The sequence below is a fragment of the Cetorhinus maximus genome, chromosome 6 (genome assembly GCF_964194155.1).
Source record: "Cetorhinus maximus chromosome 6, sCetMax3.hap1.1, whole genome shotgun sequence".
Lineage (NCBI taxonomy): Eukaryota > Metazoa > Chordata > Chondrichthyes > Lamniformes > Cetorhinidae > Cetorhinus > Cetorhinus maximus.
Window position 1 is genome coordinate 147208693 of NC_135884.1, and position 25340 is coordinate 147234032.

The following is a 25340-nucleotide window of genomic DNA, read 5'->3' on the forward strand; positions in this document are numbered from 1 at the left end:
ATTTCAAAGGGGTGTTCAAAATTTGTTTTTACTCGGTAGTTTGCTGAAATGCACCTGACGGTGGCGGAAACCAATTCAATCAGAGTCAAAGAGCCAGCAGAGGAATGATGGGCTGAATGGTCTTTTTCTGTGCTGTATCATATTATGATCTCGGGGCAAGACGTGGCCTCAGTGGTTTCTTATCTACCCGTTGATGCACTGCTCAAGAATGAATGTGTGCGCATGCCCAGTGAGAGCAGAATTACTCTGAGTATCTTTCCACCTACAAATTTATCTGGTATGAACTTATAGATTAGTCACACCTGAGTTGATCCTGGTCCCATTCCTGCCCTCAACTCAATGTGCACACTTTCCTACACAAGTCACTGGATGGTAATTGGGAGGAGAAACCTCCTTTCAGCTAAGCATGATGAGCTCAGTTGGCTCTAACACAGCATTGACCTACCTGCTCCAAGCGACTTTATGCATTGCATTTAACACTGGCCATCAAACCATAAGAAAATGACGAGGTGGGAAAAGACTATCTGGTCCATCAAGCCACACTTATGATGCAGGAGAATCACAGTGAGATACTTGCGTGCACCCCTGCAGCCACGTAAACCCCTGAGAGAAGAAAACAGGACCGATGTAGAAAAAAAATGCTTTGGGAAAATTCCTTTCCAACCCACCTCTGGTGATTGAATCCATTCCAGAAGATCGCATGGAGCTTGGACTAGAAAGGTCTTCCCTTTTTTTGTTATTTGCAATTGGGTAGCACTTGCTGAACAATCCTGAGTGTGCTAAAAGCAATGTCAACAATCAATTTAAGATAATCAGTTATGTTGGTAACGTGGCTCATTTATGCTTGCTAGAAGCAATACAGATTCATACGCAGGGACCCGTTCTCTGCAACCGAAAGGAATATGTTCAAGCCTTGCACTTTTTTTTTGAATTATCTGGGAGCTTAGGGAACCGATAGTGGCCCTCTGCTTTTTCCATGGCAACTCCTCGGTCAATCAGAGTCGACTTGCTAACCGATCAGCACCCTTTCCCTCTGCAGTATAAATTGTTGGTATCATTTGAAATTTGGCATTCTTGAGCTTGTCCTGATGAGTGCAAGATGAAAAGCTTCAGCAACACGTCTCTCTTTTTAGCAATAGCGAAGTGCTTTGTTTTTGTTATGTAGGCTACTGCGAAGCAACCGGAACCCGTTTACTGCCTCTTGCTGGCGATGCTGTGCTTTGGGACCCTCACCTAATGCGCAGCCTTGTCATTTGCCATCTCAATGGGACCTTCCCTTGAAGCAACGTTCAATGAGCTCTTCAGCGATGAATGAATGGTGGCTGGCAGGTGCAGTTGCTGCAAGCAACTTATATAGAGAAAAAGATTTAAATTCCCCTAACCTGTCTGGCAGCTTGTGTCGTTCTATAGCTGTTCTCCTTGTTTTTATATATATATTAAAACTATATAATAACAAAGATTTAAAACAAGCCTGTTCAGGCTCCAGCCAAGAAGATGTCAATGTGTCAAGTTAACATTGCCTCTCAAGTGTGCGCTGGTTTAAGCCTGTCAGCTGCTGAGGAGGAGAGGGTGGGTGTGGGGAATGTGGTGGTGGGAGGAGGGGGGTGGTGGTGGGGTGGAAAACACCATGTTATATATTTATTACAGTCTGGAAATCAAACGAAAGGACGTGAGTGTCACTCAAGCTAAAACTGGTTTCCTGCAGACAATGATGATTTAATTATGGTGTTTTATTGCTGGGCAGAACTTCTGCAGCAAAATCAGAGCCAAGCCCCTTTCTCCCAAATAAGGTCACTTTGTTCTTTGTCTCGTTGGCTGCGATGAAGGACTTGCCATTTAAAAATTAAATTATTATTATTGTTGCTACTGTTTCATGCTGAAGCGACAGGAGTTGATAACTGTAGGGTGTATCCTGCCTGCCACTGATGCATGAAGCAGGGCTTGACTATGGAATGGAAGTTATATGTACAGTCCAGATGTGCAGTGCCCAGATCTGCACAGCTGCAGTTAACACTTCAGGCTGCAGCGATGCATCAGTAGCAGAACCCCCTCTTCCTCCAGCACTGGAATGGCCCTTCTGCCCCCTTGGATGGATGTGAAAAGGACCCATGACATAAGTTCGAAGAAGAGCAGGGGAGTTCTCCCCAGTGCCCTGACCAATACTAAAACTAATCATTATCGCATCCGTGATTGTGGGAGCCTGCTGTGCTCAAAGAGGCTGCCGTATTTCCTGTGTAACGACAAGAGTCTGCACTTCATAAGTACTTACATGCCTGTAAAGCACCTTGGGGCCTCCTGTTTTCGTGAAGAGTGCTGTGGAAATGCAAGTTCCTTCTTCGTCAGTACCTTAGAGTCACTGAGACAAACGGTGTTTTCAGCTTGGGAATGTCACAATGTTCAGACACTGGCCCAAAAACACAAATATACATGTCCATGACCCATTAATCTAGCATATTTCTGATGTCTATGCTGCACTAAACCATGAACCTAACAAACATAACCTATTGCTTAAGAAACACGCGGCTGTCATTCACAAGCTGCCAAGCGATTTTTTTTTTTTAGTTAGCAAACTAATTGCAGTTTCGCTGGTAAATCAAACTTAACGGTCCTAATTTGTCAGAACTCAGAACAATATTTTTGGTTTTCAAATCATTTTTATCCTGTGTCAGAAATCTATAATGCGCTGATAGATTTGTGTTAATATTTGTAACTCCGCTTTTTATCAAAGCTTTGGCATGATTCATGATGGAGAAGGAAACCCATGTCGGAAGACTGAAGGTAATATTATGTCACCGACTTTGGCTGGGAACAATGGAATCTTCTCATGGTCTGCCTGCAGTAGACAGTATCTCAACAGGTTCCTCAGGTAGGTTGAAGCCTTAATAATTTCCTATCTGTCTAATCTTTAATTTCAATTGTTTTCTGATTTGTTGGGTGTTAACGACATAATATTATTGGTCTTGTGGTTCACAAGGGCCAGTCACATGCGAGAATCTGATTACTCAAAAACACAAAAAGCAGGTATTGCACTTGCACACCAAGAACTGCCAAAGTTAAGGAAGGCGGTACAACCGGAACCACTTAACATCATAATTGAATAGTTAACTGAGTTGTAACAGTAACCATTTCACACCTCAACTTTAACCTGAGAATGAAACCTCTCCAAAAGCCTGCGTGTCAATGTACTGGTAAGCCCTGTGTGAGGTATCAACTCATTCAGAACATTCAGACCCTGAGACCATTGGATGAGCTTTGAATTGTACCTCAACTCAAAATGAACCCGATTTAAACCATTTTGGAGTTAGGTGAAAAAATGTGATTTTTGACTCAATCATAAGCAACCAGCAGTTGGTGTCATCTGCCCTCCAGATATTTAATCCCACATACATCCTTTTCTTTATTCATTCATGGGATGTGGGCCTCACTGGCAAGGTCAGGATTTGTTGCCCATCTCCCAGTAGCCAACACGTTGCTGTGGGTCTGGAGTCCAGACCAGGTAAGGACAGCAGATTCCCTTCTATGACATTAGTGAACTGGATGGGTTTTTTTACAACCACAGATGGTAGTTTCATGGCGCTATTTCTGAGTATAGCTTTCAACTCCAGATTTAAAAAAAAACAATTGAATTTATTAACTAATTGAATTCCAATTGCACCAGCTACCATGTTGGAATTTGAACCCATGTCCCCGAACCATTGACCCCTAGATTACTAGTCCAGTGATATTGCTACAATGCCACCATCTCACCTGGGTGACATATTAACTGTGCTGTCCTACTGAAGTTTCATGCCAGCATATAACAGCTGCTGGTTGGCCTCTGTTGTTTAAGGTCATGAGTAGGTCATTCAGCACCTCAAGCCTGTTCCCTCATTATATTAAATCATGTTTGACTATTTACCTTAACTCCATCTACTCACTTTGGTTCCAGATCCTTTAATCCCTTGTCTAAGAAAAATCTACTAATCTCTTGTTTGAAGTTTTCAATTGATCCCTAACCTCAATAGCTTTTTGGAAGAAGCGAGTCCACATTTCCACTACTCTTTGTGTAAAGAAGTGCTTCTTCCTCCTGAGGATAGATTGAGTCATATAGGCCTATATTCCCTGAATTGAGAGGAATGAGAGGTGATCTAATTGAAAATTCTTAAGGGGCTTGGCAGGGTCGATGCTGGCTGGGGAATCTAGAATACGGGGTCACTGTCTCAGAATAAGAGGTCACCCATTTAGGACTGAGATGAGGAGAAATTTCTTCACTCAAAGGGTTGTGTATTCTTGGAATTCTGTACTCCAGAGGGTTGTGGATACTCAGTCGTTGAGTACACTCAAAATAGAAGGTGATAGGTTTTAGTTATTAAGGGAATTAATGGAGATAGGGATAATGGAGAATGGTGGAGTTGTTTTTTAAAAAAAATTACTCATGGGATGTGGACGTCACTGGCTTTTGCTAGGCAACAGCCCAGTTTTTCTACTTTTGTATTTTCTTAACTTCTCATACAGTCGTAAACTCTCATTAAAAATGCAGGCACATTTTAAAGCAAAACTAAAACTCAACTTGATTTTTGCTTAACACAGAGATACAGAAATACAAATCAAACTTAAACATCAAAGCTAAAACTCATTCCTAACACCCTCAAATACCAATATAACTTACTTAAACTAACTATATTTCCTAACATCTTCCTTTGGAGAAAAGAAAGCTTCACAACAGTGAAGGTTTCTTTATAATGGTCTTATATCCACCTCACACAAACTTAACATGAGAAACCTCTAACAATAGCTTATTACATACTATACAAATACATTTTCCATTTCGTTTCACAACCACACATCATTTTGTACAATTAGAAAAACGTACTTAAACAGAGTCAGTAAATGTAACAAGATTAGTAGAATTTGCACAACATAGTATTATCATAACTCAACTGTTATGTTTCTTTTTTTCTTCTTATTCCCAGCCTTTGTCTCAGCAAATAATGTTTCATTTAAGTCTACAGCCCAAACATCCTTTTTGTTAGCTGTAGGCATAATTCCACCTGCAAACCCATTTTCCGAACTCAAATGTGGAAAATTCTCATTTCGATTTAACAAGGTCAAAAAGGCATTTTTGTGCATTAACACCTCATTTCTTCTCTGGTCAAAATCTCTCCTTTCACAATTTGGAAGCTGCTGAAGCAGAATTGAAACTAAAATTCCTTTTGAAGAGAATATTTCCAGCTGCTCACACCTCTGTGCACTTCACTGGATATATTTCTCAGTCTAGTATTTAGATTTATCCAATCCTAAATGATGTGTTTATTGGGTCATTTGTGCAGAGGTCATGGATGATAGAGCTTTGGAGAGCCTGAGCTGTATTTGGACCAAGTCAGGGCTGGCTATGGCCCTCCCAACATAACATGGAGCCAAGAACACATTGAAAACACGTTGAGGCTGTTTCTCTTGGCTGGAGAGTCTAGATCCAGGGATCATGGTGTCAAGACAAGGGGTTGGCCATTTAGGACTGAGATGAGGAGAAATTTCTTCACTTAGAGGGCTGTGAATCTTTGGAATTCACAGCCCCAGTGGGCTCTGGATGTTCAGTCATTGATTATATTCAAGATTAAGATTGATAGATTTTTAGGCACTAAGGGATCCAAGGGATATGGGGATATGATAGGAAAGCAGAGTCGAGGTAGCAGATCAGCCATGACCTTATTTAATGGTGGAGCAGGCTTGAGAGGCTGCCTAGGCAACTCCTGCCTTATCTTATGAAAATCTCACATTTATATGGAGTTTGAGAAAGGAGAATCACACCTCTTCATTCAACTAAACTTGTCAATCAGGCTTTCAGTGTGGCGCAGTACTGGCATCTACATATGTTCATATACAGGGCCCTGATCTTTGCAGGCAGAAAGAACATGTAAACGCATTGCGCCTATTTCGGCCATACGAAATAAGTGAGAGCCGTTCACTGGTTCATTCCCCAGGGCAATGTCTTGACCAGAGTCAAGCTGCCTGGTTTAAATTTCAAAACAATGCTTGGCAGTTAACTGTCAGTCACCATCAATTGGTGCATTCTCCATGGCAACACCTCTATCAATCAGATTCCACCTGCCAACCAATCAGCACTCATACAGTATACAGTATAAATATGTTGTTTTCCCTGACATTGGTATTTTCTTGTGAATTATCCTGATGAATGCAAGACAAAAAGCTTCAACAAAAAAACTCTTTTTGCAGCAATCCTCAAGTTCTGTACCGCCAAGCGACTATCTGTACCATAGTGTTGAACACTGTTCCACCATCTCCTCTCTTGTCTCCCAAGTGGAAAAAAAAAAGAGTTGTCCAGACACTTTTCTTCATAAAGGGGGTTTTCCTATCCTTTACAGATGAAAGAATGCAAGTTATAACATGACAAAGGAACCATTTAACTGTAGATTAGAGGATGAAACAATTTTCTGGGCAGTGAAATATCAGTAAGTACCTTGCCAACAAAATGTCACCACTCACCATGTAATCTACAGTGCTATGTTTACCAAGGAACAGAAGATCAGCTACAACATCCTCTGGGCTTGTTTTATCTTTTTGGCTTTGTCTCCCCTTTAAACCGTCCTTGGCCATTTCAGGTGTGTTTATTCATCGACCTAACGCTTTTTTTTTTACATGTCTGAAATGTGTTTTGTTCACAGTACAGCTCAGGCCTCTTGCCTGGTGGACGAACCGAAGCAACTGCGTGAGTACCAGTACCCGGACGGACTGCCGGGGCAGCTTTACGATGCTGACACACAATGCAAGTGGCAGTTTGGCGCAAAAGCCAAGTTGTGCTCCCTTGACTTTGTGAAGGTGCATTTCTGTTTGTTATATTCCTTTTCAATTGTTCCCTTGTTTTAACAGCTCTTGTATTGGTGGGGTTGGGGGCTGCAGGGGGTGGAGATGGGGGCAGTGGGTAGTGTTAAGCACTGTTGAACATAGGCAGCTTTGTCATTCGGAATGATAGGAAAATAGGAAAATACGAGCAGGAGTAGCCCTTTGGCGCCTGTTCAGCCATTCAGTTAGATCATGGCTGTTCTGTATCTCAACCCCATCTACACCCACTTTGGTCCCATAACCTTTAATATCCTCACCTAACAACAATCTATCGATCTCTATTTTTAAATGTTTAACCGATCCCCCAGCCTCAACAGCTCTTTGAGGGTGAGCATTCCAGATAACTGTTACCCTTATTGTGATGAGCTGCTTCCTGACATCACTCCTGTATGGTCTAACTCTGAGTTTAAAGTAATGCTTCCTTGTTCTGTACTCTGTCCATGAGAGGAAATACTTTCTCTCATCCAACATATCAAAGCCCTTAATTATATTAAACATCTCAATTAGATCATTCCTTAATCTTTTATATCCAAGTGATGAAAAGATAATAATGGGGCTGAAAATTTCTACTTCCACTTGAATTGAACAGCATCCAGTCAGGATTTTTTCATTCCTTTAAAATTTGAATGAACTGATAGCATTTTGTACTGTGTGCAAATTACTGGTCGTGTCTCTAGTGAGACCAATGCGAGGTGATGAATTCTGAGCTTGACCTAAAGCATATTGTAACAGATTAAAACCCATGAAGTTAGACAGGAAAAGATCAGCTGCTTCGCCAAGTTGGTGTTAGGCTCACGAGGGCCGGAGCATTGTGCCTAGACATTCCCTTAAAGTCCGCCACCTTGTTATCTCCTGGGAGAGGCAAAAAAATACAACGGAAAACCTAGGACCAATGAGGGGAAAATCCCTCTCCAACTTGCTCAGATGATCAAAATCACTACAGGATTGATTATACATACGCGTACCTTCTATGTGATGTGACCTTTGCGCCAGTCGGGAATCAGTCCAACTCCACCTTGCAGGGGATCCACAGGCATCGGGAAAGTTGCCAAAGCATTAATGTTTGGCTAAATTGTGATTGCTTGCTATGACAAATACTGTGCCAACATGCTGAATGAGTGTGCTGACAACATGGGTAGTTGTGGTCACTCGAGCAATTGAATAAACAAATCCCAAGTCAGAAGGATGATAAATTCAGGATGACCTACCCCATCCATTTCAGTTGTGACTGAGCAGAATTGGTCGAATCTCAGTTGTGATTCCCTTGCTGGATTGCCTGATGGAGCCAATCACTTAATATTCCTGTAGAGTTGTATGATCCAGGGATACTCCGGACTCTGTGTTTTACTGAGTTGGCTAATCTCATCTGGAGTGTTGGCAGAAGCGGTTAGCTCCAGAGTATCTGGGATAGAGATATGAAAATAACCTGTTGGAAATGTGTACATGTGTGGATTTGTCCCACAGATATGATGCCCCTCCCCATAGTAATTTAACCTGTTGATGCTCACTATTGAGATTCAGTTGTGACTAATGCCCAGTCAAGGAGACACTTGAGGGAGACTGGCATCCTTGGAACCATATTCTGTCAAGAAGTAAATGTTTTGTAGGGGCTGGGGGATTGTGGTGGATTAAGAAAATTTGTGAGAAGTAAAACTCTGTGTTATGGTCAGGAATGGAGAACCAGGTGAAAATGAGCTATTCGCTGCTGGGCAACATTAAGTTAATGGAAAACTTGCCCTGACTAAATCCAAACTCGCGACTGACCAGCCATTGTTTTACTAGTAACCAGCTTGCAATGATTTATTTCTCCAGTAACTATTTTTGACTTAATGAGGACAAAATAAGAGCGTAATGAAACATGCATCAAGAAAATATCATTCACCCTGTTAAACTCACTCTGCCCGTGGACTATGTACATTCTGCGGCTGGCTTTACTCATCTTATCCCAGGGCCTAGTGGATTGCTTGCGCACAGCGTCACAGTGGAAAATAAAGGACGTGCTTTTATACAATGCCTCTTGCAACATCAGGGCACCTGAAAAGCTTTGCAGCCAATGAAATAATTTAGAAATCTAGTCACCGGCGCAATGAAGTAAATCTATTTTTTGCCAGTGTTGCTTGACTAATAAGCATTGGATAGTACACCAAGTGAATTTGCTGTAGTGTTGCTTCATATCAATGGGGGTGTGGGGAAGGGTGAGCGTCAGATTGAAGTCTCACATAAGATGGCACCTCTTGAGAAACACCACTCCCCATACTGCATTGTACTGTAAGCAAGTATCCTGGAGTGGGATTCAAACGCATGATCCACCTGGCTTAGCAGCAAAGGCCACACACTGAGCCAGGTTTCCACTGTTAGAATATGTGTTAGCTGCAGTAGATACAGTGAAGGCGCAGGAGATGGCACTCAGGAAGGCTTTGCGTTTCCATCAAAGGTGGATACAGTTCATGGGAACCTTGTTTCACTGAGTGCCAAATTGAAAATGCAAAGTCAGCCTCTTTTTTTTATTTGCTTTAACAGGGCTCCAGGCAGCTCACAGATGATTAGGTTCCAGCAATGTCATATGACCACACTTAAGTCTAATGAGCGGTGAAAGCATACGGGTTTCATGGTGTGAATTGAATGGATTTTTTTTAGCACTGATTGCTCGGTGAGATAGGCTTTGAAAGAATGACTTTTCAAACTGTGCCATTGTTGCCAGTTTTAATGAGGAATGCTGCCAGATGTGGCATCGTGCCAGCTTTTGGTTTGGATCCAAACCACGGGGTTTATTCAAGGATCGCTATATCCAAAGGTCGTGAACAGATTGATTTTTTTTCTTTTCTGTACTAAGAGGGTTAGGTCTGTAAATATGAAGGCAAGACATTGCCAGTCCCTTTTCGATTGAAGGAAATAAAACAAAGCGTCTACTTGTATTTATATAGCACCCTTCATGACCTCAGGACGTCCCAAAGTGCTTCACAGCCCATGAAGGGCTTTTTGAAGTCCAGTCGCTGTTGCAACATAGGTGAACATGGCAGCCAGTTTGTGCACAGCAAGACCCCACAAACAGCAATATGATCACGACCAGATGATCTGTTTTAGTGCTGTGGGTTGGATAAGTATTGGCCAGACCAGGGGGAAACTCCTCTGCTCTTCAGAATAGTACCATGGCAACATTTATGCCTACCGGAGAGGGCAGACGCAGCCCTACCTAAGTGCTACATAAATGAAAGCCTTTCTTCGTTCGCACCTTTTGTTTGGAAAAGCATGCAGGGGCAAGTAAATTCATTGGCAACAAGCTTTGAGTTAAAAACAAAAAGCTAAAAGCTACTGCGGATGCTGGAAATCCAAAACAAAAACAGAATTACCTGGAAAAACTCAGCAGGTCTGGCAGCATCGGTGGAGAAGAAATCAGTTAACGTTTCGAGTCTTCACGACCCTTCGGCAGAACTGAAGCATAGTTAGGAGAAAGGTGAAATATAAGCTGGTTTAAGGTGGGGGGGCGGGGGGAGAGAGAAGTTGAGGGTGGGGTGGTTGTAGGGATAAGCAAGCAGTGATAGGAGCAGATAATCAAAAGATGTCACAGACAAAAGGATCAAAGAGGTGTTGAAGGTGGTGATATTTGTCTAAGAAAAGTGCTAATTAAGAATGGAAGACAGGACACTCAAGGTACAGCTCTAGTGGAGGTGGGGTGGAAAGACTAACAAAGTTTTAGTTTTAGATTTAAAAATAATGGAAATAGGTGGGAAAAGAAGAATCTATATAAATTATTGAAAAAAAAGGGAGGGGGGAGAAACGGGGTGGGGATGGGGGGAGGGGGAGTTTAAGATCTAAAGTTGTTGAATTCAATATTCAGCCCGGAAGGCTGTAAAGTGCCTAGTCGGAAGATGAGGTGCTGTTCCTCCAGTTTGCGTTGGGCTTCACTGGAACAATGCAGCAAGCCAAGGACAGACATGTGGGCAAGAGAACAGGGTGGAGTGTTAAAATGGCAAGCGACAGGGAGGTTTGGGTCTTTCTTGCGGACAGACCGCAGGTGTTCTGCAAAGCGGTCGCCCAGTTTCTGTTTGGTCTCTCCAATGTAGAGGAGACCGCATTGGGAGCAATGAATGCAGTAGACTAAGTTAGGGGAAATGCAAGTGAAATGCTGCTTCACTTGAAAGGAGTGTTTGGGCCCTTGGATGGTGAGGAGAGAGGAAGTGAAGGGGCAGGTGTTGCATCTTCTGCGTGGGCATGGGGAGGTGCCATAGGTGGGGGTTGAGGAGTAGGGGGTGATGGAGGAGTGGACCAGGGTGTCCCGGAGGGAACGATCCCTACGGAATGCCGTCAGGGGGGGTGAAGGGAAGATGTGTTTGGTGGTGGCATCATGCTGGAGTTGGCGGAAATGGCGGAGGATGATCCTTTGAATGCGAAGGCTGGTGGGGTGATAAGTGAGGACAAGGGGGACCCTATCATGTTTCTGGGAAGGAGGAGAAGACGTGAGGGCGGATGCGCGGGATATGGGCCGGACACGGTTGAGGGCCCTGTCAACGACCCTGGGTGGAAAACCTCGGTTAAGGAAGAAGGAGGACATGTCAGAGGAGCTGTTTTTGAAGGTAGCGTCATCAGAACAGATGCGACGGAGGCGAAGGAACTGAGAGAATGGGATGGAGTCCTTACAGGAAGCGGGGTGTGAGGAGCTGTAGTCGAGGTAGCTGTGGGAGCTTCGAGTTAACACAGAATATAGGTTGTGATTGAGGATGATTTCGACTAGGGAACCTGGTGACGTTCTCCAAAACCCAGTTGAGACTATTTTCACTGTATTTGTCCCAGTCGCTCTTTTGTTATATCCATATATACATATATAAGCAAAATGTTATTTGCAACGTTTACATGTTATCGCAATATATGAAACGGCAAGTTTTTCTGAATTTAATCTGAAAAGGATTACTGAGAAATGCCATCCTATAATTCATTGACCTTTAACCAGTTGGCAGATGTGGGAGGTTTCATTTTCCTTGCAACATATACTAATATTACAAAAACCATTCATACTGCCACAAATGAATTTGTTTCTGAAATATTAAACTGCTATTTTAGTTAAGTACCTTAGAAATGGGATAAGAAAAAAAAGCAGGTTAAACAGGAATTAACCTCTTTTTCTAATCTGTCTGTTCTATTTTTAAGTTTGTCACCTTGACTTTATTTCTGCCTAACATACCTTATTTTATTAATTTCAGACTCCCTTTTTTAAGAATTCATTATTAACCTGAACTTGGGTATACAGGGCATGACTTCAAAGTTTGCAGATCACACAAAGCTTCAAAATGCAGTAAACAGTGAGCAAGATAGTGGCAGGCATTAGGAGGATGTAGGTAGACTGTTGAACTGGGCAGATGAAATTTAATGCAGTAAAGTGGGAAGCGATGCATTTTGGAATGAGTAATTGTCAGTGGCAGTCTAAACTAAATGGTACAATTTGAAAGGGATGAAAGAACAGAGAGACCTGGCGATTCATGTACACCAATCATTTAAGGTGGCAGGACAGTTGATAAACCTGTTGAAAAAAGCCTCTTGGGTCCTTGGTTTTATAAGTGGAGGCATGGAGTACAAGGAAGTGATGGCAAGCCTTTATAAATCGCCAGTTAGGCATCAGCTGGAGTATTGTGTCTAATTCTGGTGCAACAGTTTAAAGAGGATACCAATGCCTTGGAGAGAGTGCAGAGGAGATTTACCAGAATGGTTCCAGGCATGGGTGAATTCAGTTCTCTGGAGAGTCTGGAGAATCTGTTCTCCTTAGAACAGAGAAGATTCAGGGGAGATTTAATGGAGGTGTTCAAAATTATGAGGGGTTTTAATCGAGCAGATGGAGAAACTGGAGAGTCAGTAGCCAGAGGACACAGATTTAAGTTAACTGGCAAAAAAACAGGCAGAGAATGAAGAGAAATTTTTAACACAGTAATTTGTTATAATCTGGAATGCACTGCCTGTAAGGGTGGTGGAAGCAGAATCAATGGTAATTTTTGATTGGAAATTGGATAAATAGTAAAAAGGAAATGTTCTCAGGGCTACGAGGGAAGGGCAGGAGTGGTACTAATTCTAAGAGGCATGATGGATTGAGTGACAGCCTGTGATTCCACAGGGGAGTTTTTACTGAAGTGAGGTTGGGGGAGGGGGGTGGATATTGGAGAGAGGGATGGAGGGATGGCAGGTCGTGAGAAGACTGGTTGGTAGTGTGTGAGGAACCCGGAAGCTTTAACTTCTTGGGTTCATCTCTGGAATCAATAGCTTCAATTTTAACCTAACTCACGTGTGAGCATGGGGCAGGGGTCTAGGTTGGATGCCTGTTTTACTCTTGATTTTTTATGGTGCCCTGACTTCAATAGAAAGAAAAATGGGGCAGGTGTACAGGGAGATGCCTGACTCGAGCATGTCCTGTTCTCGGGTGGTTTTGGTAGTGGGACAAGCCGGTTTGAGATTACTGCCCTAAATTCCTCTGATTTGCCCTCTGAGTTGCGGGAATGTCAGCTGAGTTTCTCCCCACCCCGAAACCCTCCCACTGCCTCATCCACAATTGAATTGAGGGTTCTAGACACTTATAGAGATACAGTGAAATCACAATATGTCAAACTCAGATGACACGAAACTCCAGTTATGTCTAAAGTCGTGGACCAATCCCACCGGCAGAACAGCAAATCCATTGGAATGATGCCTGTGATAAGCTGAAATTCCGCACTCATAACTCCGGATTAGCCAAATTTATCTAAGTTTGTCACATGACCATGCTGACCAATCAGAGCGTAGTTAGATCACACAAGGGCGCCAAATCATGAAGTGCTGGACAAGCCATCGTTTGACATGGAGATCCCTCCGTGAAAGGATGTGCAAAATCTGCAAGTGTGGCTAAATCTGTGAGAAAGCTGTGTTGTTGATTGGAGAGAAGGTGAAGGCATTTGAATCCATTGTTTTTGACACAGACTGCATTTGTAGACATATTGGATTGCATAGAGTTGCATTCATGTGGGAAACTCATGAAGGGGAATCAGGGGGTGGTGGGGTGGTTGGTAGGGAGACAGTGAAGTGTTCAGCAATGAAGGAACAATGGGGAACTCCTTGAAAGTGAAAGTTCTTGGTCTGGGGCCAGCAGGTTGGAGTGAACAAGCCATTGGAGCCCATGCCTTTTGCAGCGCTGTAAAAGGGAAATGTAGGAGTCACTGGCTTAACATCACAATCTGCGTTTCAATATTATCACACAGGAATGTGAAATTTGGGAACACAGGCAACCATCAAGGAGGCACAGGTGTTGAATATATGGCATCCCATCAATGAAAGACTTTCATGTGCTTTACAGAATTGGCATTAATAACGGACCAAAGGACATCCACGAGCAACTTATAGTTAATTAGAACACCAGGTCTGAGATGGGAGCATTGGGGTAGGTCAGGTCATTCAAACCTTCTGCAATCTCTGTGGAATTCAGATGTTAAGTGTCAGGGATGGCATCTTGGTCACCTTGATGTGTCTGTTAGCACCTCAGGTACAAGGCTGCATCAGCAACAAGGCTAGTAGGGCAGAAGCCACTATAGACCATTGCATGGCTATTGCTTCACGATTGTGAGCTTCACTATTTTCATGCTTTATTCATTAATCTATTAAGTCTATTGTTTCAGAGAGAAGGACAAAACAGTTTTGGATCCAGGGCTCAAAGATGCCTTTTTCAGGGTTTCAATACAATGGAGGAGGAGAAGAAGGGACAGGTAACACCGAGCGCAGCTTCAGGAGGAGACCTGCCTGAGGTCTAGCGTGCAGGGGAGCCACATTAAGAACATGAGGATAAGGAATATAGACCCAAACCAAGGAGGGGACTCGCTAGATCAAGGATCTGCTAGAAGACTCTTCTATTTTCAGATGAGTGAGAGATAATGCCACACACGTCTGCACTTGTCCCGAGCTCTGGTTGATTACATCTGCCACATTTTTTGGGAGGACCTAACGCCCTGTGGAATGGTCAAAGGTCACCGCTGGGGGCAATTTCTTTGCCTGCAGATTGTTCCAGGGATCCACGGGAGACCTGTGCAGCATCTCAAAGTCCGCCACACATAGGTGCATCACGGAGGTCCCCAATGCCTACTAAAGCAAGGCACATCACTATGTGAGCTTTACACTCGATGCAGATAGCCAGGCTGCGAGATTAAATGGGTTTGCAGCTATCTCAGGCTTCCTAGGAGTGCATAGTGCAAATCGACTGTACCCATGTGGCTTTAAGGTCTCCATGACAGCAGCCCTAATGTTTATCAACTGTAAAGGCTTTCATTCTGTCAATGTGCAACTGATCTGTGATCATTAGAAACACTTAATGCACTTTTGTGCCAGGTATCCTGGGAGTTCCCATGACTCATACATCCTGAGTCACTCCCAGGTGTCTCAGATATTCAAAGGGCTTGAGCATCTGCAGGGATGGCTGTTTGGCAATAAGGAGTACTCACTGAAACCCTGGTTCAAGACACCTGTGCGTTGGCCTCAAAGTGTCTCGGAGGAGAGGTACAACACAACTCACAGCTCCACATGGTCCCTAATCGAGCAGACCATTGGCACCCTGAAGATGTGCTTCTGATGTTTGGACCCCTGCAGTACACTCCAGATAGGGTCTCCCTTATCTTTGTTCTGTGTTGTACCCTTCACAACCTGGCACTGCAAAGGGAAGATCCCTTGCCAGAGGGAGAAATGGAGGAAGTTGAGAGTTCCTCAGAGGATGAAGAGCAGGAAGGCCAGGAACCCGAAGAGGGTGATAAGGATCAGCTACCACGGGACAATGCCATTGAGGAAGCACAACTTGCAAGACGTGTCCGTGCCACTTTAATTCCTACCAGATTCTAGGAGGAGTAAAGTAAAGGCAACGGGAGATGGCCACATTCCTCATGTCCCTTAATGTCATTCCATTGTGTTGAAAGGGATGTCCAAGCAGTTACATCAAGGGCAAGTTCAGCATTCATACTTGTACCTTCTCAAGGGCATTTAGGGATGGACAATGAATGCTGGCCTAGCCAGCGACGCCCACATCCCGTAAATGAAGTTTTAAAAAAACCCTTCTATCCTCATGCTTTAGCAGACCATGATCTCTAAGAAGATGCACCCTATATGTGCTCTGGGAAGTGAAAGTCAACACAACAGTGGGAACGCTGTGGAAACTTAATGCAGTCGTCGCCACATTAATGAGAAACTACAGGGGCCAGTGAGATGATGACATGGTTGGGGATATCATCGTCCCGTCCAGATCTTGTCCTTTGGCATTACCACTGAGGAGACACAGGTGCTGCTAATACCTCAAGGCTGCTGAGTTGCCCTCACATAATGGTGTGTTGCGAGGAAAAAGCGTTACAAGCGCATCAATCACACACTTCCAATAAAGATTTTAACACATCTCTGCAACATCACGTGAGGCTTGCAGAAACTATCTTCAGTGAGGTTGACATCACATGAATGTGAATCTCACAAAGGGAGACTATCACTGAGTGGAGAGATGGATAAACCTCGAAGTAAGAGGATTTTTTTGTACATAACCACAACGTGTTCAGTTGGCCAAGCCATTCACATAAACAACAAATGTATTAACAGAAGTGAAATATTTATACAGTGGTTGCACACCTGTGACCCAAAAGTGATTTAAATATCTCTTCATTTACCTAACGCTACCACTACTCCTGGGTGCAGCCCTGACATCCACAGCCGAGGTGGAGGCAGCCTTCTGACTCCTACGTTCAGATGTCTGTGATAACCTTGGCGGACGTCCTCTGGTGGCCCGAGGCCAGGAGGGCCCCGGCCTGATTAGCATCTTCTGCTCAGGGGCAGATGCACCCTCCTCGACCTGAGCAGCTGGAGTGGATGGGGTCACAGACAGAGGGGATTCAGAATGGCTGCACACTCTTGGAGTCTCCTGAGTTGGGACTCCCAGGGTGTCTTGCTGACGTTCATCCTCTCTGTGGGTGCCCGGGGACCCCTCCCTGACTTCTTGAGGAGAAGGGGCACTGGGTGAGAGGTCAAAGCGCCTCGTCCCCCTCTCACCTAGACACGGAAGGTGTCCACCAGTGTGTGTGGTCATGGAGTCCAGGACCGAGAGCAAACCCAGCAAAACCTGCTGGACCAAGGTCTCCATGGTCGTCGCCAACCTTCCCACGGTGATCGCGAAACGCTCTCATGCCGGAGCCACAGCATCAGACAGAATGCGGACAGACTCCTCCATCCTTCGCTGTAGTCTGCTGAGTGACTGCTGCATCTCTACCTGATATTCCGCTGCCTGTTGTTGCCCAGCATGGAGTTGGCGGCCGCTCGCAGATGCTCATCATCTGACTCGGACTCAGTGGGTGGCTGGTCTCCAGCAACCCTCCCAGCGTCAGAGACCTGGGCTGTCACTGCCTCCGACTGCTGCAGGGAGGTGTCAGCGAGGTGTTCTCCAGTAGGTGACCCCGAGCCTAACCTAGAGCTATGCCATATCAAGGTGTGTGTCTCTGCGCTGCTCGTGGGTGCAGGTGAGCGCAGTAGTGGTTCTTCCTTGGTGGCTTCCTTATCTGAGGTGGTCTGGGAGTTGGGGCTTACGTTGGGTCTCCTCTTGTGTCTAGATCTGCATTTAGGTCATGAGCAGGCAGATTACAAGACTGTACGTCAATCACTGTGAATGTCAGGGTGTGATGAACTCATGGAGGTGTCATTGTTGCTAGGTTGCTGGGACAAGCCAATCTCCCCTTCCCTACAGGAGCGATCCCTGTCCTCCCCAGCCAGCTCGGCGGAATCCTCCTCGAGCTTTGTGAGGGGTACGATGTCGGGCCATCTGGCATCTTTCCCGCCTCTTCTGGATCATTTTTCCCTTGATGAAGACAAAAGAAAGGAATGTAATGAGAAGGGATAGAGCAGAGGTTGGGAACCATGCATGACCCCCCACCGTGTGTGGTGACTCCTCCCCAGAAAGGGCTGAGGATGGAGTGCGAGCAGCATGATAAATTAGATGGTGGTGCTGTGAAAGTTTCCGTGTGCAAATCAGTGGGTGATATGTGTCCCCCACTTATGGTTGCGTGAGATCCCTGAAAAGAGTAACCCTTTGAGCACACAATGCCGTGATGAGAGTCTGATACTGGAGGGAGTTGAAGATTGACTTAACTGGTGGAGCGGGTGTTCCTGCACTGGTTGGCGGTGCTGTGTCATGCCGTGCTGACCTCCTCTACCATGGCCTCCCAGGCTGGAGAGGTGAGGCTGGTGTGCTTCTTGGAGCCAATCCTGGGATATGCTGCCGCATTCCTCAGATCAAGGCCTGGAGGGGGTCGGGGCAGAAACGGGGTGCAGCCTTATTCTGGCTTGCATCCTCCCTCATCCGGTTGCCAGATATCTCCGTGGGACTGCTGGTGACAAATGGGCTGGGGAGAGTGAAACGCCTGTGCTCGGGTGGGGTTCAAATATGGTGCACAGACCTTCAACCCCGTCAGGTAACGAGGGGTGGACAAATCAGCTTCCAACTCACCAGGTGATTTGGAGAGCTACTCGCCTGCGCATGGTTAATGAGCTGCCAAGCAGGAAATCGGGCGCAATTTCCTACCATTCTGACCAGTGGGAAACGCGCCTTGGAACCTGCTGGCCACAGCACTTAGTTTCAAAATGCAAACTTCCACTCTAGGTTCTTAATTGGTTGTTGACATGCCTGCCCAGGGTCACCCCTTAACAAATTGCAATACCCTAGCTGGAGTGAGTGCAATTAATTAATTAACTCACAATTTAACTAACTCAGAGCGATTTTAAAAGGGAAGATTTCCTCGTAGAATTTTGGAAAGATACAGTTTCACCGCCAGTGAGAGTTGAGTGAACTTGGACCAATTAAGCTGAGCGATCAGGACTGACCATTTTTATGTTTTTTCAGTAAAGGCATTTTGCTTATTAACTGCCTTAATCCCTCTTGTTTCAATTTCCTGTCATTCTTTAAAGTAATATTATGGATTGCCTTATCTGTGCCATTCCGTGTATTTCTGTGTTCAGTGTTCCTCCCTTCCTTAGTGTCCTTCTCTCTGGATTGTGAAGCTGAATTTTGTAAAAGCTCTCCAACAGGCCTGCTCCGGTTTCTGCTTTGGCTGGGTGACTCATGTCATTCGCTTGGACTGACTTCCAGTTACCCACAATACAATGTTGCTCACCCTCGTTCTCTCCCCTTCGCATCCCCCCAAAGTCCCAATATCTGAGCCGTTATAGGGCGGAACTCCACCAGCATAAACTCAATAGATTAACCATATGAAAACCCCATGACATGGTGTGCAGTCAATTAATTGAGCACATTGCACTGTGGCCCCATCACTTTACGTGGCTGTGGGACAAAGGAATCAGATGACGATAGAAACATCTTTACCCAAAGAGTGCCACGAATGTGGAGCTTGCTATCACAAGGATTGTTGAGGCGAATACCGTAAATGCATTTAAGGGGAATTTAGATGAATTTATGAGGTAGAAGAATACGCTGATAGGGTTAGATGAAGAAGGTGAGAGGCATGTGGCATGTAAACACTGGCATAGCCTAGTTGGGCTGTTGTTGTCCTGTACACTTGATTTAACCCGATGTAATGCTACAAGATGTAGTCAGAGCAGTAAAATATATACGCCACCCCTCCCTTTGCCTGCGCTCTCAACTCATTTGTTGCCTGGAACTCAGGATCATTCAATTCCTTACCACTCAGTTTTCCTTATTTTCCTCAAATTCTCCATCCACCTACAACTTGTGGACTTTTAAAATAGAAATTTGGTATCACCCAGCAAGTACCGTTCAGTTTATTTCTTATACACTTATTACTCAGATAGTGCAGACTTCTTCTTCTTGAGTTCTCTGCTCAAAGGCAGGTCTGACCTAAAGTGCCACGACCTCCGCCATGGGTAGGGCAAGGAGGCTGGCGCCAAATCCACCACAGGCAGAGTAGGGATCAAACCCTGTGCTGTCGACACAATTTGATCCACACTGGCCGTCCAGCCAACTGAGTCAACTGCACCCCCACCCCCAAAGGAGTCCGAACTGCTGTGACAATATGCACTTTTACATGCATATGTTGTAGTTGCTATAGATAGTGATGGTAGGGGCTCCAACATTGTTTCCATCACATGGCTGACCAGGAATCTCTCCCATCCTTACCACTTGTCGCGTGTCGGAAGGATTTACAAATTGACACTCAAACCTGTTTGGTCGCCTTCCTTGTCCATCAAGTCCTGGAATGGGACCTGAACCTAGAGCTTCTGGCTCAGAGGCAGGGACACTACCCCCTGCGCCACAAGGTCTCCACAGTGCAGACAAAAAGCCCCAAATAATTTTTAAAATACATGAATAATGTGATGGATGGAGAGAAATAAAAAACTTGCATCTAGTGACGATGTTGCCATCATCCTCAGAACACTTCACATCTAGAGAATTACCTTGTAAGTGTATAACTATTAAGCTGTTCTGGCTGGTAGTGGTTGAGGGGAAGGAAGTTAGTCAGGAAACAGAGTCCAATGCGCTTACAGTCACATGTATGACAAACAGGTGAAAAGGACACCAACAGTGCAGTAACCCTGTGAAATATCAGCCTTTGTTATGTGCTGCACTGGGGCTTAAGTCCACAATCTCCTGACTGGGCAGTAAGAATTCTATCAACTGAACCAAACTGACAGAGTCTTATGGTGTAGTTTCTTTATGAATAATTGAGCCAGTCCAGTCTGGTGTGAGTAATCTTCCTCGTCTAGACCCGTCCCGTGTGCAGAGTTTCTCAATTTGGAACAAATACCATTCCTAAACATCTGATCACATAAGATGGGGAGGTGAGGCTTGGGGTGGTGGTGGTGATGGGGAGGAGGTGTGGGGAGGACATCTCTGCAGTTCTGGTGCAGGAGGAGAACACGTGCAATGTTGCTGAAGCAGTTCTTGTTTTTATGTTTCACTGTAGGACATTTGCAAAGCTCTTTGGTGCCATAAGAGTGGCCACAGATGTGAAACAAAGTTTATGCCAGCTGCAGAGGGTACAGTCTGTGGACCCAACAAGGTGAGTGTCTCAAGGACATCAGATGATACAGCCTGCACCACCAGAATTGCTATTTAGTGATCAGCTCTAGGTTGAATTTTATATTAATGGTGTGTGTTCAGGTTTTTTGTGCCTCTCATGGCACCCTTGGCAGAGGTGGAATAGAAAAAACCAAAAGGAAACTTCTCAACCATTGCAAATCTTGCTTCAGTGTTGGCCCCTCCAGGTGCCCCAATGGCTTAATTTAACCCAACCCCATTATATTATAGACCAGGAACGTCCTCCCTGCGCTCAATCTCTCATCTCTCTTGAGTTGACTGATCTCCACCTGCCTTGACTTGCCCCGGGGCTCGATCTTGAAGAGGACCAGCTGTGCCGGCCAGGCGGCAGGTGGTTTCTAAAGAGCCTGGCCATGTCGGCCATGACCTAACCTTACTTTAACAACTCATTGGCCTTACTCCGGCCTGAGTCAGTGCCCTCAGGAGAGAAGGGAAGAAACTTGAGGTCGATTTAATTATTTTTTTTTTTTAAAAATGCCTGTATTCTTACTCAAGTGTTCAGATGAAGGCTCATATCAACACCTGAGCCCATCGATGAGATTAGAGCCCGGTGCTTGATATTCAGTGTAGAGCGTGTAGCTGTAGGCTGGGAGGAAATCTTGAATGATAAATTGCATGGTGCATTACTCCTCCCGACTCGCAGTACTAGATGAATGTTGGCGCCCCGCCAAGCAGTAGTTCCCAATGTTAATTACACCGTATCTTTATCTTCCTCAACAATTGGACCGCAAAATTTATCACATGATTATAATTTTTGTGCTACAGGGGGTCCCCACAGTCAGGAGTAAACATCCATGGTCAGTGCCAATGCAATCATCTCAGCTGGTATCAATCAGTTAATGCCCCCTTATTATGTCAAGTGTTAATCCTCTTAGTAGAGGTTAGAAATGGTGGAGCAAAATATAACTACAAAAGAAATTGTTGTTCATGTGTGTTGCCGCCTCCATCTCAGCTGGACAGTCTAGCTTTTGAACTAAAGTGCCGGCCTGTAAAAACCAAGATTTAAAGATACTTAGCAAGGAGATCTAAGTTTGCTTGCTGTCTGTTATTTAGAGACGTATTACTTCAATGCCATTGCTGTGAGGCATTCTGTCTTGTTACAGGCTGAGGCATTAGTAAACCAAGCTTGTTAGGTGACTGGAACGCAGAGCTTGAGTTTAGTTTGATTTACAGTGAGCTGATTCTTTGATTTGAGGGAGGGTGCTATGGTACACTTCACATTCCGATCTTGACTTCTTCCCTGTAGGGAAGTTCTGGGCTTCTGGTCTGGAAAAAAAGATCTGGGACTCTATAACATGGGTGAGGATGCAATTCGGCTGCCCCAGATTCCTGACAAAGCACCTGCTTTCTTTTCACCCTTGCTGCTATGAACTTTGCATTTAAAGGTGCTTGCAGGCTATTGCGAAAGGTTAGCAGTAGCAAGTCGCCACAGGCTGAAGTTTATAACTCTTTTATCATCGCAGTGGTGTCGACGAGGTCAGTGCTTGAAATATGGAGACGACGGGCCCAAGCCCATTAATGGTCAGTGGTCCAACTGGTCAGAGTGGTCGGAATGCTCGCGGACTTGCGATGGTGGAGTAAACTACAGGGAAAGACACTGCAACAGCCCAAAGTAAGGAAAATTGGCACAATCATCAGAGAGGCTAGTTTATATCCCATCTGTGGCTTATGTCAGGAGTGAGTATGTTTGTTGATAAACACCAGTTGGTGCCTTGATTGCTCCCAACACCCTCACTATTGTTGTTGTGTCTGACATTCAGTTTCAACCCAGGAGGCATAGCCAACTGATCATAGTGGGGACCATTCTGCCTGTCTAACAGCAGAAATGAGGTTTCTACTGTGTTGCAGTCACCCAACGTTGCAGTTTGCATCGTTATTCACTGGCGAATGTTTGGCAGCACACGGTATTGACACCAACACACAGTGCCGTTTGATCCTGCATTCAACTGTTTAGGGTGTGTGTATGTGTGTGAACATGTGTTTTCATATAAACATTAATCAGGGAACATAGAAAAGCTAGCTTTGATTAAATTAAAAGAGAATAAAGATGTCAAATTGGCAAAGTACAGTAATTCTTTGGGAATTCTTGGTGGGGGGGGGGAACCACACCCTTGGAAACAGTACAGATATAATTTCTGATGATTTGAAAGCTGTAGTGTTCCCTGGGCAACTACTTGTCCATAGAGAGCAATTATGTCATACAATTATTAAAAACACCATTGACCTCTGCACTCATGGGCTACGTTAAGGGAAAAGTTTGCAACATGACACTGCGGTGTCAGCCGTGGTGCAGTGGGTAACACTCTCACTGCCAGGTGAGAAGGTTGTGGGGTGAAGTCTCACCCCAGGGACATAAGTGTACGAGACAGGCTGACACTTCAGTGCAGTACTGAGGGAGTGCTGCACCGTCTTTTGGATGAGATGTTAAATTGAGGTCCTATCTACCCTGTCACCCAGTTGTAAAAGATTCCATGACACTATTTTAAGAAAGGTAAGAAAGTTCTTCCTGGTGTCTTGGCCATTATTTATCCCCCAACCATTGCCACTAAAACCGAATAGCTGGCTATTATCTGTTTATGAGGCTAGTCGTGCATAATTTGATTGCCACGTTTCCTACATTACAGCAATGTTCATTTCAAAAAAATACTTCATTGATAATAACTTTGGAACATCCTGAGGCTGTGAAAGACTTTATATAAATGAAACATATACAAAGATTGATGTGCGCTGTAACTTGGAGTGTGTTATGTGTATTAGTTGATTGCACCATTATGTTGCCCACTGGTTGGAAACTGGGGAATAATTGGACCAGCAAATGCAGATGTGATCAGTCCCCATTTTTCACTCTATATTCTATCCTTATTTTTTTATTCCCATTGTAAATGATCAAGTTCACATTTATGATGGAAACCATCTTCTCAAACTTATGACATTGTAATTATACTTGCCTGTCACTGGTGACACTGCAGACCCTCCATTAGGTGGAAGGCGTAAGTGCACTAGGACAATTGCATGTAATCAGTTTCCAATATAAATGTAGACATAACAATTTGTAATGGGAAAAAGGTGACTAGAAGTGTGGGCAGTTGCAAGATTGTTGTTAGTGTGGTAACAGCAGCATTATAGTTATAGCAAAAGGTGTAATTCCGTAAATCTCAGTCCCTACTGGAACATGTGTGTATTTTGGGATGTCGGGTGAGGACAGGTTTAGGTCTTGGCTCTAATACCTTCCATAGCTGAAAACTGCAACATCAGCCTATCTGACTTGAGCATAAATAATGGACACTTGTGGGAAGTACCAGTGCACAGTGAGCAATGTCCCCAAGCAACAATCAGAATGTCCAGAAAAGGAGAGAAAATTGAGAGGAATGATGGAGTTGTGCTTTTCACTTGTTTGACCTGTTCTTATTATCTGCGATAAAGACACAAGTCCTAACATATGTCAAAGCATTGGCCTTTGACTTGATAGAGACTGCTCCCTTTTAAGACATTATGGTTGGCTCTTGCTGCAGTGTTGTAAGCCTAGTAGTTGCTCTTGTTGCTAATGAATAAACTCTTAATAAGTGCATCTGTCCCTTGTTGTCCACCATTCCAGGTAATTACGATGAAGACAACCATTCAGATATCCTACTTCACCCATCCAGAATAACCTAAAGGTCCTTTCAAGTCAGCTGCCAATTGTGTCTTGACTGATTCCAGGCTCCAATCTACCTGGGAGCCCATTACAAATGTTGATTCCTCGGATCTAGATTTGCCTTTTATTAGTTTGAGCCTGTGTCCTCTTTCCCATTCTCGCAATTTGAGTTAACTTTCCAGATTTGTCTTTCTCATCCTTGTTTTCAAATTCCTCCACAGTCCTGCCCCACCCTATCTCTGTAATCTCTTTCAGCCCCACAATCCTCCGAGATATCTGTGTTTATCTAAGCCTGGCCTCTTGAGCATCTCTGATTTTAATTGCTCTACCATTGCTTGCCTTGCCTTCAGCTGCCTAGTCCCTAAACTCTGGAATACACTCCCTACACCTCTCTGCCTCCCTTTCTTCCTTTAAGACAATTCTTAAAACCTAACTCTGGCCATCTGCCCTCGTATCTCCTTATGAGGCTCGTTGTTTAATTTTGCTTTATAACAGCCCTATGATGTGCCTTGGGGCATTTTGTTAAGTCAAAGGCACTATATAAAGACAAGTTGTTATTGTTTACCATATCATGCACAACTTGCATATCTGTTCAAGATCATTTTTCAGACACTGATTTTGAGGCAGCAGGGCCACATTTCTCCACTCTGTTTTAAATAACTTGTGACATCCAAGTCTGGGAGTCAGCCTTATGGCCTCTGTTTGTTTGTTCTGCCTCTGGTAACTGAATGTCTCCCTTGTCTCTCGGGGAGCAGAGAGACACAATGCTGAAGGTATGGTTCGACTGGATCATGATGCAATTTGATCATGACTTTGTCTGACTTATACGCTCCC

General features: G+C 44.4%; 1 protein-coding gene across 1 annotated transcript in view; it reads left to right on the forward strand.

Annotated features, from left to right (window-relative positions):
- The window catches only part of adamts18 (ADAM metallopeptidase with thrombospondin type 1 motif, 18), a 254120-nt gene that overhangs the window by 118036 nt on the left and 110744 nt on the right, over positions 1-25340 (forward strand). Inside the window, exons 9-12 of the mRNA XM_078544789.1 lie at positions 2729-2866; positions 6663-6816; positions 20739-20834; positions 22336-22484. Coding sequence (XP_078400915.1) covers positions 2729-2866; positions 6663-6816; positions 20739-20834; positions 22336-22484 — 537 coding nt within the window. The remainder of the gene's footprint in view (positions 1-2728; positions 2867-6662; positions 6817-20738; positions 20835-22335; positions 22485-25340) is intronic.